Source organism: Vigna unguiculata, chromosome 2 (genome assembly GCF_004118075.2).
Source record: "Vigna unguiculata cultivar IT97K-499-35 chromosome 2, ASM411807v1, whole genome shotgun sequence".
Classification (NCBI taxonomy): domain Eukaryota; kingdom Viridiplantae; phylum Streptophyta; class Magnoliopsida; order Fabales; family Fabaceae; genus Vigna; species Vigna unguiculata.
The window spans coordinates 22105894-22122407 of record NC_040280.1 but is presented as its reverse complement, the minus strand read 5'-3'; the positions used below and the strand labels follow the sequence as shown (position 1 = coordinate 22122407).

The 16514-nt window shown below is 27.6% G+C and overlaps 1 protein-coding gene across 1 annotated transcript; it reads left to right on the top strand.

Annotated features, from left to right (window-relative positions):
- Positions 1 to 14882: 14882 nt before the first annotated feature.
- LOC114171183 (two-component response regulator ARR5-like) lies at positions 14883 to 16514 on the top strand. The gene is made up of 5 exons (XM_028056387.1): positions 14883 to 15148; positions 15288 to 15373; positions 15468 to 15548; positions 15641 to 15711; positions 15811 to 16514. Exons 1-5 carry the CDS (start codon positions 15013 to 15015, stop codon positions 16154 to 16156), a joined length of 720 nt encoding a protein of 239 aa, XP_027912188.1. The 5' UTR covers positions 14883 to 15012; the 3' UTR covers positions 16157 to 16514.

The following is a 16514-nucleotide window of genomic DNA, read 5'->3' as shown; positions in this document are numbered from 1 at the left end:
TTCTAAACTTCTTACTATTATTTTTAAATTTTAGTTTCTTTAATTCTTTATAATTCGGAATAAAATTAAAAGGTATTAAAAAATTTACATACATCCATACTAAATGTAATTAAAATAATATCTATAGGAATTAAAATAACATCCGTACACTTCTGAAGTATAGGGGTCAAAAAGATCAAACATTTACAAGTATAAATATTAAATAAATAATTGATCCTAATTTCTAAACATATGAAGCTTTTGTATTTTTAAATGTCATTTTTTTCGTCAAAGTTCACCTTTTACCGAAAACAGAAAAAGGGTTCAATTCTTTTCCTTAACAAAAAAAAAAATTGTGGTTTATTTAAAGTTTGAAGAAATTGGAGGGCATGATAATGAGAAGTTTATTGAACATTGGATTTTGAAACCCTAAGAAACATTGATATTCCTATAATATTATAGCATATCCTTGAATTCCACTTTGTTTTGTTATTCTGGTTGACGTTGGAGGGAAAATGCTTTGTGCTTTTATTACCTGTTTGGTAAAGTGAGATCCAAAGTTCCTATGATATTGCGATAGTACAAGCAAATAAAAAAGATACCCAAAATCACACCCAATATTGAAAAAAAGAGATGCCAAATCTTGATCGATCAAATAAAATACCAACTATTCGGTGCCTTCTTTTTCCCTTTACAAAAGGTAGCTACCATTTCTTATTATATAACAGTCCTTGATTCTATTGAATATTTCAACCTCAAATTATATTCATCACATCTAATCCAAACAGTTTGTTCACTTGGTCGGGCATAATATGCATTCCATTACTCCATCAATCTAATATTTTATGTGCATTCAAAACTCTAATCTCTCCAAATATTCACACTATTTCATGTTTTTTTAACCACCCAAATCATGAAATGCACTAAGAATTTATATCTAATTTTAGGTTAAATATGTTTTTCGTCTTTAAATTATTATACAACAAAAATTATATAAATAATTAATTCTTAATGAGTTAAATATTTCTCGGATTGTAAAACACCTATTCAAATAATGTGTTCATGAAAGATTTTGGGTGAAAAATTCTCATAAGAGAATTTTGTTATCATGGAATGTATCTCTATATATTCTATGAAAATTTGTCTACTTTGTACTCTTTTCTTGTCAATTGAGAACTTAGAGTCAATGTGTTTTGACTTGATCAGTACCTTATTATTGTTGGGATATAATTTGTTGTCATAATATAACTTATGTGGTCTTTAAATTTCTTTAACGTTTTGCAGCACAATGTCAAAGTTCCTCAATCAAATCCGGTGACTAAATATCTCATAACATGGTATAAATTTTGTAATCATGATGAATGAAGCAATAAGACTTTGCTTGACATTGCTCCAAGAAACTGCACCACCAACCAACATATAGATATAACTCGAAGTGGATCTCAAATCATCCTTACATCTAACAAAATGGGAACATCGAGTGATTTCTCTTTATATGTCAACATATTGTTTCAATTTGAAACTAAATTATAAATTACTAATGAAAACACATGTATTACGGACATTTTTACTTTTTTTTTTATAATAAAATTATACTATTATAATTAAAAAGGTAAATTTAAATATTTTTAGATACACTTTTTATAATAGTTATTTTAGTTTTAAAAAATAATTAAATTTTAGAAAAAACAGTCAAATTGAAAATTTGATAGTTAAATTTAAAGATAAAAATAAATCATTTAAAGAGTAAAATAATTATTTTAATTTTAAAAAAATTCTTAAAAGATAAAATTGGAAACAAAATGTGTACACAAAATATGGAATCCCTTTAGTATAGATTTTGTCTTTGCACTTTATAAAAATTATGTAAATGTTCTTCCTAACAAAAAACATGTAGAGTGTTTCTCACGTGACAAATACAGTTTCATTCTGAAATATGATATAACATTTATATATCATTTGTTGAAAATAATGTTTTATATAACTTTCATACAATACAAAAATAAAATAGTTTATAATTTAATAAAATAGTTTATAATTTAATTTAAAGATGAATATAAATTTTTAAAATAATTTAGAGGAAAAAATATATTTAATCATGTAATTTTCAAGAATTATTTATCACGCATGATTGAACATATAATATCCAAATGAGATATGATACACGTTAGCCAATTAACCCTAACGTTGCTTTCACCAACAAATCTCTTTCACAAAATTATGCTCCAAGGGACAAAAGAAGATGAACTTGACCTATTCAACAATCTTACAACAATGGGTGAAAATAAAATTATAAAAAGAGAGAGCTATGAACTTTTGGGGGTCTGAGGTTTTGTTTGTGTTTAACCAATATCAAAATGTTACACTAAATTTTCATCCCTTTGCACCAATGTTAGTTCTTTTGGACTTTGTTTATAAATCTTGTTTGGTTAGGATTTGGAGAGTGCCAAGAAATTATTATAGTTACGCTTGCCCAAATTTGAAGTAATTTTCATTGTACCGTTCCAAAAAATAATAGTAAATAAAAGTGTGTAAAATTTTATGGTAGTTGAAATTGTTGAGTTTCGAAGAACATGAAAGCATATTTTAGATTCGGTTAAATATGTTTTTGTTTTTTAAATTTCAGTAAAATTTAGAATTAGTCTCTCATCAAAAATTTTGACTAATTTAGTCCTTCATCTTTAGAAATAAGTGGATTTAGTCATTTTAATCAAATTTTGTTAAATTTATTTGAAATTTCAAATGCATTTTATGATAATATATAAGTTAGCATTGAAGCTAAAATGAGTCAAACAATGTAAACAATTCAAGTACTATTATAAAAGGCACATGAAATGTCAGATGAAGTTAATAAAATTTTGTTAAAATGACTAAATTCACACATTTCTAAAAATAAAAGACTAAATTGATCAAAATTTTCGAAGAATGATCAATTCTAAATTTTAGTAAAAATTTGAGAGATTAAAAACATATTTAACCCTTTTAGTCTGGAGTCGCTGATAATTCATAATAGATTTGTTTCTTCAAAATTTGATCCCTTCTGAAATTGATTTTGACCTTTTGGAAGATTTAAAAAATGGGAAATGTTGAGTATAACATGCTAGAAAATGGCATATAAAGTGACTCACGGTTCTTGATTTTAGTCGGTGCTAGTTTATTAGTAAATTCGGTGGTTGGTTTCTTTCTTGATTCCTAAGTTTTAATTGTTTATTAAATGATTTTACTTTTCTTAATATAAATTGAACTTGATGTTTGGTGATTTTAAGGGAATTTAAATTATTACTTATGAAAACTTTAATTCAGTTTGGGAGACTTATTGGAGTTAAAAATGGTTTTGTGACTTAAAAAAATGTTTATAAAAGTATTTTTGAATTGTAAATAAACTATTTTCGGTGGAAAGGATGACACTTTTAAACGAGCTATTGATAATGTAAAATATGTATGATTTGTAAGTGTAATCATGGATTATGTAGCCCTCACACAAGACACACACACACACGAGATTCTTATATTCATCTCTTTCATTTTTTTCTCTTCTTTTCATTCTCTCTAAATTTTCACCTCCAATTTCCATTTTTCTCAAAATATGATTTCACCTCAGGAGTTGAGGAGTTGAGAAACACATCTATCCTATTAACTTCTTAAACAAAGTAATAATTGCTCTATAAACTCATTCTTATCTTATTTTCTTTATGATTTTGTTATCAATCTTAGTTGCTTTAGTTGAAAAACTCAACTTGTGCTTATCATATACTAAACTTATGTTATGTTTGAATACCTTACTCCAGTTCTCTAAATTTTGAGTAACCTTACTACTTGGATTTCCTTGGAGATTTGTTTTGAGGATACATATTTCAAGTAAGGAAATCTAGCTTATTTTTCTTCTAATGTTGTGAACTAACTGAGTTGGTCATATATTTTAATGGATTGTAAAGTAGGAGTGGTATTGAATATTCATGTTGATTGAGTTTTCTCTTGAATATATCACATGTTATATTTTTGTAATTGTGTGAACATTTATCCTTTAAGATAATTCTATCTGAGGTCAAATTTGAACTGAATGCAATAATTTTGACATGGAAAATGAGTACAAAAACTCAAATAGAACCAAATTGAGTATTTGGTATATTTGTGAAACTTTTGAAATTATGTAAAGTAGTTGGGCAAGCCAACTAGTCGTTAGAAGAAAGTGAAAACTTTAAAATACAAAGATTTCAAGTGATTCTACTTGTTAGATGAGCAAATACTTGTTAGGCAAGCCTTGTGAAAAAGGATCCCATGGGATTGGAGTGTCAAGCAAGTAAAATGTTGCTAGGCAAGCCTTCCTAAGTGATTGGAGTCGTTGTGTGAGCTATATTCTCGCTCAACAAAACTTTTTAAAAAAATACTCGAGTAATCATTTGTTGGTGAGCAAAATTTTCATTGGACGATATGAAATTAATTTGTTGTATTGAGACTTTTAGCTGAGCAAGTAGAATTTTAACTGAGAGAATTTCAACAGGTGCTGAATTCACTAAGCTAGTCAAATGCTAACTAAATGAAAAAATATTTATGAACTCTACAAGAATAAGTTTTCAAATGTTTTTAAAGGCTAAAATTAGTTTCTCTTTCACTATTTTGTTATATTTGATTAATATATTATGTGTTGACATTATATTAATGAAAGGAATAACTAATTCTAATTACCATTTAAATTGAGATACCAATATGTATGATTGATGAGATGCGATGAATTTTTATTAACGTGAGATGCTATGTTGTAGTATGAGGATTTAAAATTTATATGAAAATGAAAAACCTATAAGAGAATAATGCTTAGCCAAAAGAAAAAAGAAAGATTTAATAAATGAAAAATGTATCTTTTACAAATTAATAGTGATATTCACCTTTATTAAAAAATTAAAAATAGTAAAGGAAAGATGAGACTTTAAGGAATTTTCTAAATTTTTTTTATATTAATTGCAATAGATTTTAAGATAGGTGACATTTGTAACATCATAAATTATATTATCAATAAATAATATATTACTTTATTTATAAGTATTTTAATATGTATCTATAATATATATATATATATATATAATACATATTATTAAAAATAATAATATATCTATTATAAATATCTAAAATATATAAATAATTGAATATTTTATAAGAAATATATTAAATATTTTAGAATTTATATATATTAACGAGAAAGAATATTTTTATTATAATAATAGAAGAAACATAAATAAAACAAATGTGTGTGGTGAATGATTGAGTTATAAACAAAGTTACATATTCAAATATTATCCATAAGTAAAAAAAATCTAATTACGATATATATATATATATATATATATATATATATATATATATATATATATATATATATATATATATATATATATGCAAACACATGTAATAAAAGCACATAAACATTAAAAGAATGGCAATAAATGCACGTCTATCTAAACTAGGTACGAATGTTTAGTTAGCAATGTATTGACACAGAGTTGGAAAGAATTTGGTTAAAATAAAATTAACACTAATCATTATTTGAGTAGTATAAATATTTGAAGGGTGAAGGAATGCAAGGGGAGGTAAAAACCAAAAACAGAGAGAGTTTATAGCTTTGAAATTATTCATCAAGTTCATCTAGTATAAAAAATAGGTGGTGTGAGTGCAGGAAAAAAAAATATTATCAAAGTCTCAATACAATCTTGAGATATCTTTCACAATAAATAAGATAAAAGGAGGAGACATTTATTATTTTACCTTTTTACTTTTTTTTCTTTATAATTATTTTTATTTTTATATTTACTTGAAGTGAGGTGCCTCTAACCTCATTCTAAATTGTATTTAGTTCCCGTTCTTATTTATTTATTTATATTCATCTTCAATTATGCACTGATCATATTTATTCAATTTATATTTACCCTCTTTTATTTATTTATATTGATCTCCAATCACGTATTTGTCATCTTTATTTATTATATTTATTTTTAGTTATGCACTGATCTTATTTATTTACACAATTATATGACTTAATATCAAATTAAAACTTATGATAAATAAAAATTTGATTTTTGTAGTTGGAGGTATGACCTTGGAGATTTAAACGAGTAGTTAGTACTCAAGAGGAGACGTTTTTTAGTTACTTTATTGGCCATGTTGAGACTCAGGTTATCCTGACTAGTTATTACAAAATTAATCAAAATCTTTATTAATGAAATAGAGATCCAAGTTTTATGGATTTAAATGAGTTTTCATTTTATTTTATTAAGACATGTTATATTTTCTTGTGACATTTGTCTCACTTCCATATTTTATGGTTATGTATAAAAAAATTTATATTATAATCTTATCGTAGATTAATGTCTCTAACATGCCCGACCCATTCCTTGCTGATATAGTAGTAGTATTCCAGGAAATGCATGACAAACTAATGCGGTAAACAATTTGGTAACCTTCCAAGGAACTAGAAATTCTACTATCACCTTCTTAAATGCTTCTTCAAATGCACTGGTTATCCTTAAATGACATATTGGAGTCACTTTCTATTTATCCCAAATCGTCCAAGTGAATTCTATCCATAATCTTTTTCCTCCACATGCTTGAAGATCAGTATATCAGGGAAAAACTGTAAATAAATAATATTTCTTTCTCTTTCTAGTGTAGAAAATATAATATGTACCAAATGATGTAAATTTAATATGCATACAGTACCGTAAAATATATAAATATATGTATATGTGAATATTTTAATTATGTTATATGTTATTGTAAAATTATATTTTAATTTTTTAGTATAATATAGAAAGTAATATTATATATATATATATATATAATAATAAATAAAAATTTGATCTTCACAACATTTCGTAATTTTGACATGAACTTTTGGTTATGATGTTATATGTTTTATTTTGTAAGGAAGTAATAATTACATAAGGATTATCACAATTCGACACCAACTTAAAATTGTACTCATTGAATTTAGTGTTATATTTGTTCGGTTCTTATTTTAATAGCATCTCTTTATCAACACTCCCAGCTGGGCAGCCCAAGGATAAGTGGCCGAATGTCACCCGCTACAGACAGACTATCCAACGGTTGGGGTCTAAAGTTGTGAACTTTGTTGATGTGACAATTTTTCCGAAGTGATTTTAGGGAGCCCACAACCGAGCAGCCCCGAGGACAAGCGGCCAAAGGCCGTCTGCAATGGCCGGTCGATCTGGTGATGAGCAATTGAAAATCACATTGACACCCTTCTTAATGTGAGTGTCAATAAGTACACGGTCGGTCGAAGTGTGGACGCTCAACGACGTCAGTCGGGCGGCCAAAAGAAAACATCCATATAATATCTAAAGTTAAAGTAAAACAAGTCAGTAATCAAGTTTAAAAAAGTAATTGAGTCGTAATTAAGAAAACTCTAATCATAGGCTCATATCAAAAACTATAAATAGGAGCCTAAGGTAAGTTGATAAAGACTTTTACCTCGCATTTATTACAACATTAATTGTTTTCACCCGAACGAACTTGAACTGACTTAAACATCGGAACCTAATTGACAGGTACCCCAATCGTCTGGACAACCGAACGAGAGAAAAAGAAAGAAGATCGAACATAAGAAGTTGTAAGGAGAAGAAGGAAAGTTGATCAAAGACAAATCAAGTGTTTCAGATAGATGCTTGATTCCTACACCCAAAACAATTAGATTACTTAGTAACATTTCACTTGATCTAATTTCTTTTAAATTTTATCAAACATCACTTGCAACCTAAAATCTTAAAACAATAGATTCAATAGTTTTAATCCTTATATATTGTTTACTCTCTTATTCCTACCTAATATGGTATTTAGATTCACCTTTGAATTTCTAATGATATCATATATTTAAAAGTAAAAATATAAATATTTCGTGTCTTAGAGTTTAATATATTTTTTTTCTTTAATTCTTTAATAAATAGTCAACCATTAATTTAAAATTTTCTTGTGATTATCAAGTTATAAACACTAAACCTTTAAATTACAAATCATAAAAAAAAATGACTAAATTTATTAATCCGTGAATCTTATAGCAGCAATCCATTTCAACAAGATTGATGAATTCACATTGTGACCTTTGTCTTAGAAGTTAATAAGAAACCAAATTTTAACTTCAATATTATTTACCATAACTTCATATCATATTTTAAAAAGAATTAGTAAAACAAAAACTAAAATGTAAATTAAGCTTGAGTAAAAAGCAAGTGGATAAAAAAAAAGAAAAGAGAAAAAGGTATAGTATGGGTGATTGGGTATGAAATAGGGAGAGCTGATCCTTACGAAAGAGGCAGAGGGAGTGTGTTTGGAGACATTCTCCTATTACCAAAATTGGGTCCTCACTGTCTCTCTGTAACTCATCTCACTACCAGATATTAATTTATGAATAAAATCAATATTGTGAAAATTTAGTTTTGACTTCCTATATTAAAATATTTTATAACTTACTTAATAATAATTTGACGTCCATTTTAATTGAAAAATACAATTAAACAAAACATTACATAATATAATTTAATATGAATGAATAAATGTAAAAGTATACAAGATTAACTATTACAAACATTCAAATATACATATGTCTTCATATGTCTTCATGATGTCAATTAACACAAGCAACATGTATTACCTAAGCATAATCGACACTCTAACTCAATTATCCAGATACATATATTGAAATTAGATTCACTAAAAACTTGCACTTATGGTAGTCTCTATTACTCTATAGAGCCATTACCAATGAGTTTCACCCTACCACACACAAGATTAATCCATAATTATCTAAGGTCATTATCTTACCTTAGACTAAGACCTCATGCTACTTTCACCACAAGAACCATTCTACTCTATATGAGTCTAGATTATCATTAGAGTGTTAAAATGTAACCTTACTTGAATCCATAGAACAATACCTACACTATATTACAACCAGAGATTTTTCTCCATGAAATTTCCTTATCTTCCACATGTTATCTCATAATCAATCACATATTATACAAAAACATATCAAGTCAAGTCTTAGTATATCAACATCAATCATACATAGTTCATCCATCATGTTCTCGTATAAGCTTAATTCATCATATTGGTCATAATATCACATTCAATCACATTGAAAAAAAATAAATATATAAGAGCCCAAGGTGTTGTTTGGGCGAGATTTTGTCGCCTAAGCGACACTATTACAGAAACTGGAACGAGCCTCTGGAGCATTCTCGTATGAGCAACAGGGGCTCTCGCTTGAGCGATAGAGTTGTTGTCTGAGCAACAACTCAATCAAAGACAAAAGAATTTCCAGTGGCTTTCTCGGCTGAACGACAAGTCTGTCGCTTGGGCGACACCTTTTTTCGCTTAGGCGAGAAGTTGTCGCATGTGTGACAACTTGAACAAAGAGTAAAGTAGAATTATGGGCTATAGTCACTTGAGAGAGATTTTGTCTTGCCCAAACGAAAATAACAGATTTTCACCCTAATCTTGGTACCCAAGGTTAAGAAATCACACACCACAAAAATTCAAGTAATTTCATGGATCCAAATACAACATGCAACACAAATTTACTAAAACCAAAACGAATTAACTTCCATCGCCTTGAGTGTAACCCAAGCTTGAAACAACGAAAGCCCCAAGATGATTCGAGCACCAAAACCTGAATTCAACCTAGAGAAGTCAAAACGAAGTAACATAGAGAGTGTTGAGGCTATGGTCAGAATCAAAGTCCCAAACTGAAAGAATTTTCAACTTTCACAAATGTTGAAATCCCAAACTGAAAGAATTTTCAACTTTCACAAATGTTGAAATTGTTCAGTGGATTTTGACAAGGACTCTGTCACAATCCCAGTTCTAGCCATGATTCACGAAAGGATAAAAATACAAAGAAACAAGATTGAGTCGAAGGAACAATGACACTGATGTTACTAGAGAGATGTTTTGCATTTTTAAAATTATGAGACAACTTAGTTTGTTTTAAAAAAGAAATGGGTTATGTATATTTTTTTTCAATTTTCACCGCATAATATTTTAATATAAGCAATAAAATAAAAAGATATAGTAACATAGTGTTTTTTTTCCTTGATGTATTATGTGTTTAATGCTAAACCATTTCATGTTTATTTTTATTACAATCTTATATCTTAAATTTATTTTTAAAATAGAATAAAAATAATTTAGTAATTTAGTAACTTCTGTAAAATGTTGTAAAATGTAATAAATGCTTAACACGGTTAAAGTTAACCTCATTAATATACAATTTAATAAAAACTAACTTTGACTAATAAAACTTCCAGTAATTAAAGTGAACCTTTTTAAGTTTAAGACACCAAATTAAAATCATAAATTCGAATAAGAGAAAAAAAATATTATATCTTAAGCATATAATAGAAGAAATTAACATTTTTCTTTGTTTCACCACAAGTTTTTACTTCATTGGAACAAATACCAATCCAACTTGTGGTTCTATTGTCGACGACCCTTCAAAATATTCTCCTACATCATTTTGTCCGTGGTACCACCATCATTCCTCCAACAACAAGTTTTTGTACTCAAATTTTGCACTACATACAAACATAATTAACTAAAATAATGAAAACAAAAGTCAATTATTTCAATTTTTAAAGAAAACAAAGATGATAAAACTAAAATTGGAATTGCTTATTTTAGTAATTTAATATTTGATAAAAAAAATACTTATATTTTTGTTTTCTTCAATTATCAAAATGAGATCAGGAGGTTGTGAGACAAATATGGTCACATGTGATTTATGATGTTGGTTGATTGCGTGGGTTGATGGAATGGTTTTTGTTTTTATTTATTATTATGGCTAAATATTGACTTATTACACATATAAACAAAATTGTATCCTTTTTTATGAAAACCATGAGCCATGCAAAAATTGAGTTTTACCATGTGAGCCATGCACTCAAACATTTTTCAAAAAACTAACGAGTCCTTAGATTCTAGCAATTTCACCTATAGTATTTAAATTTGATAACTTACTAAAAAAATTATGAAGATTTATATTGAACCCCATGTTTAGGGAATTTGAATTATATGTCGGATTTTTAGTATTATTCTTTAGTTATACGTTTCAAATACACGTATGTTTGATATATTTTCTAATATCAAAATTAGTATATTTTAAAGGCATATAAAATAAATAGTACAAGAATTCTAATAAAAAGGAAGAAGATAGGCTAGACTTAAAATCTTGAAATTAGAAGATTTGTGTGAATCAATTTTTAAATTTACCTTTCTTAAAATAATCAGGATTTTGGGACGAAAATATAAATGAATTAATTTTAAGGTAAAATGTAGGAAAGCATTTTTCATTTCATTTAATTTTTGCCCCTTTGTCCAACATTATGAGGGAGCTTATACCTCTTGTATTTTATTTTTTCTGATACATGTTCGTGAATATGAAAAGCTAGATATGGAATTTCATATGTACCAGCTATTTGTTGTATATAAAATACTTTTTTTTATGGTTGTTATGCTTAAAATGCTTTTGAACAGATATTTATTTTCTATTAAACTTTTTTGTTGTCTTGACTTTTGCTTGATTCTATCTATCAAAACGAGATAAAATGAATATATAATATGATTGAAACATGATATTATTTTATAATGAAATTTATTGAGTTAATATTGTTTTTTTTTATATTTATGATACGTTAAAAATTATAAATTGTCTAGAGATAAAGTATAGTGCCATTTAAATTAATTAATGTTTTTGTTTTGTTTTACAGGTTATAAGTATTGTTTAATGTAACAATTTTGTGATTAATCACATAATATTACAAAAAAGTTTTAATCATACATTTAAAACCAATACCTAATAGTAAATTGAAATAAAATTATAAGACATCAAAACAATCTATTTATCCATCATTCTTTGGATTCCTTTATAAGTAATTTTTCTAAGTTATTAAGTACAATATAATTAAATGGCATTAAATTTTTCTATTTCATTTTATGAATGAATAATAATCCATCTATTATTTCTTAAAATCCAACCAATTCTTATTTTAATAAACACATATTAAAATTAATTCAATTATTTTTACAATTAATTCTTTCATAAATTTATCTTTTTAAAAGTGAGCTTTTAAAATATAAATTTAATATTTTTAATTTCAAAAGTGTTAATTTTATGAATAAATTATATATATATATATATAGATATATATACATATATATATATATATATATATATATATATATATATATCCATTAAAAAAATTAATGAATAAACCATTTTTTTATTAAATGAATCAGATTAAGTAATATTTTTAATTAAATTTTAATTGAATAAAAAATTGATTAATAGTTTTTTTATTCAATCCTATCTGCCCTTCACGAAACCATACCTTTATTTTGGTGGGAAATCTTAACCCACTAATTCTGTTTTGGTGATTTATAAATAGAGATTGAGTTTCTAGTTAACTTTTTTATAATAATGTAAATAAATTTGCATATGTAAGTATTATTCAAATCCATCTTCACTCTGATGAATAAATATATGCATAATTCTTATGTTAGGTTTTATCTCTATACTTGATTTCATTTTAAATTATTACAGTATTTGTAATTTATTAGACAACTTAAAAAAATCATTATTCTTCTTGATTATTGATTTTACTTCATTTAAAAGAAATTGATTTTAATGATGGAGATTAAAATGATAATTGTTAGAAGTGTACCAAGTTTTTGAATATTGAGAGACAACATGCAAATTAAGTGAAATTAATGTTGTTGTTGATTATTTGGTTTTGTTTCATTTGAAATAAATTAATTTTATAGGTGGGGATTAAAATGATAATTGTTAGAAGTGTTTTCAAATAATTATTGAGAGAGAAAACATGCAAACTGAGTGAAATTAATGTATTTTTTTGGACAAAAAATTGAATGAGATGATTTTAAAGGTAAAACTGTAATTATGGAATTTATAATTGATATTATTTTATTTTAAGAGTTGTGAAAATTGAGTGTTTAAGTGGGCATTATTTTCTTTTATATGAAGATCGAAGAAGAATAAAATGTAAGCATAACATAACTCTATTTCTTCTATTAGCAATGTAAATCAATTGATGAAACTAAAGTAACAATTACATTTTTAGTATTTTGTGAGGTTAAAATGTTTATTTTAATAAAAGTGATAAAGCTTCCCTCAAATAAGTGTTTTATTATAATTAAATCCTTTAATTGAAAGATGCTAAAAGAGTTTATAAAATAGGGTCTCCTTTAAACAAGTATTTAATCAATAGTTGCAGTTTCTTTAAGTTAAAGTGGTTATAAAAGTTTAAATCACCGTGAACGGATTTACATATAAAATTAGATAACTTAATGATAATTAAAATAAGTGATTTAATTCATTGAATAGCAGTTATATTGGTATGTTTGGTTAAAAATAATAATTAATTACTAGGCTAAACATACATTTAACGAAAGAAGTATGTCTATATACCGATTATTCGATTTTAACGATTAACATTAGATCAATTTATTTATTCACTAATATGTATTCTTAATAAACTTACTTTACATATTTTTATATATCCTTTATATTTTTAGAAAGTTTATTATATACTTTTAGAAATTTTAATGATAATAATACTTAAAGTGAGTGATTTAACTCACTAAATACCAACTATATTGGTATGGTAACCCTTCCTTTTATTAAAAAAAGAGAGACAATTAACTATTTGGCTAAACATAAACCTAAAATGATTTATTTCCATGCACTAAATGCAACTTGGGATTATTTAAATTAGTATTTTAGAAAGGTTGGAATTTGCGTTATCTCAAACTTTGGTATTTTCTCAACTTTATGAAAATTAAAATCATTCCATGTCCTTCAGCCGTACAAGTAATCGATCTTTGCATGTTATGATTATGAATTAGAGATACTCAAAGTACTTACATTATTAATAAATAAAATGAAATGAATTATTGACATGCATAAAATAATAAGTGTTGATTTTAATTTTGAGCTGGCATTGTTTTCAGTCTTTGACCAATCTCGTCAATTATTCTCCATAAAGAAAGAAATCTCTCGAAAATATCACCTCCATGAATATAGCTTAAAATTAATGTTCAAAGAGAAAGAACAAAATCAATTCAAATCCCAATGAAATTTCACTTCCTTAATCAAGTTATTTTCCAACATCAACAAACATATCTTCTTCATTTTGTACAGCAACCTTTTTTTTACCACAAAACACGGACACACAAATCAAAATAAAAATAAAATAAACCAACTCACACGAGGTTGCACGTGCATGATATCGCTTCCATGAAGATTAGCATAGATACTCTACACCCATAAATACTCTTACAATTTATTGCAACCCCACAAAAAAGAAACATAAACTCACACAAAATCAGAAAAATCTTCTTAGCATTAATTAAGGACTTCTCTTCTTTCACGACCACTTACCAAACGAGGAACGGTGAAAAAATGACGTTGGGAATTTGACGGCGCTGTTTGGTTCAGCCTTGACTTCGGTCAACGCTGTCACACCCACCAATCACTGTGCGACGTCGTTCACAAACTCCCAAGATTGACCAAAATCACGCGAGATTTTGTTTGAGGACGTGTCATTAATACCTTACTTAGCTTGGGATCAGAAAAGAGAAAAAAAGAAAAAAGGAAAAAGAAATTCCGTTTGAGATCACAAACCAAAGTGGATTTCAGAATCTCAGCGCCATCTTCCAAAAAACATAAATAAAGAGAGAAGATTTTAAGATTTGATTTTTCCAAAAGAGACTTTATTGTTATTATACCATTATTATTATTATTACAATAGTAGTAATAATTATTTAAAAAAAAAAAGCGGTGACAGATGGATATTATGGAACAACAACATAACATGTCACATAGCCACATTCATTAATATAACACTGTATTTAAGATTTGTTCACCCATGTTAAGGAATCCTCTTTCTGTTCTTTTATTTCTTTCTTTCTTTCTTTCTTTCTCTCTGCTTACAATTCCCTCTGCACTTTTCGATGGACACAGACGCCGTCGTTTCCTTCGATCATGTCTCGCCGGAGGATTCTCACGAGGTTCATGTTTTGGCCGTCGACGACAGCCTCGTTGATCGAAAGGTCATTGAACGCTTGCTCAAAATCTCAGCTTGTAAAGGTAATTAACTGTTCTTTAACATATCAAAGCAAAACACACTGTTCGGTGTTTTATATTGTTCTTTTTTCTTACTCTTTTATCTGTGTTCTGTTAAAGATTTTTTCTTTTTTTGGGTTTTATTTGGATGGAAAAATTGCAGTTACAGCTGTGGACAGTGGAATCAGAGCACTGCAATTTCTGGGGTTGGACGAGCAGAGAAGGACCTCTGAATCTGAGGGTTTTGTCGTATGTATCAGTATCATTATAATTTTCTTTTCACTTTCGTTTATTTTCCATAGCTTATTTTCTGCTCTATGTTTTTGTTTTTTATTTTCCTCAGCCGAGTTTGAAGGTGGATCTAATTATCACAGACTACTGCATGCCCGAGATGACAGGTTATGAATTGCTCAAGAAAATAAAGGTTCATTAGTTAATAATTCAAATTCTAATCATAAACCCTTGATTTCTCCTTGTGATTGATAATTCTAACTGAAAACTTTTTACTCGATGCAGGAATCGTCCATGTTCAGGGAAATTCCGGTAGTGATTATGTCTTCCGAAAACGTTTTGCCTCGCATAGACAGGTATTATGATTAATGATTTGTTTCCTTCATGCTACATTTTTCTAATTCTAGTTAAGTTTTAGAAATCTGAAAGGAATTGGAAAATTTGAAACCATGTAGATGCTTGGAGGAAGGTGCAGAGGATTTCATAGTGAAACCGGTGAAATTATCCGACGTGAAACGGTTGAAGGGATACATGACAACAACGAGAGAGGTTAAGGTTGGAAGCCACGACAGAGGAAGCGGTGTGGTCGATGATGTTGGTGTTGAGATTGAGATTAACAACAAACGAAAGCTGGTGGAAGAAGAAGAGGAAGAGACCTCTGACATGTCATCATCATCATCGCCACCGTCCGTTTCTACACTTTCATCATCACCGTCCGTTTCTTCACCGTCATCGTCTCCCACATCTTCACCAATCAGACGGCTTAAAATGAGCAGCAGCAGCAGCAGCAGCAGCGATTGACTCTCCGTGATGGCGGCATCCACAGCAGTGTTTATTTTTTTGGTCTTAAGATGTATTGGTTTTGGTTTCCTCTCTCCGGGGTCGAAAAATTGCAATTACCCGTTGTTGGTGTCTGTAACGGTTTTTGTTGCATTGGCCCTCTCTTATCTTTTACTAATTTGTTTTGTTTGTTTGTTGTACGAAGGTGGGTTAACGTTATGGAAGAAGCATAACCACGATGTTATTGAAATAAAATACTATTGCAATGTTTTAGCAGAAGGTGCAATGAAAAAAAGAAAAAAAAAAAGAATGGGTGGTGTGAGTGAAGATTGGAAATGATGTGAAACAGATGGAATAATAGTTTGCAAGATCTTGTCTG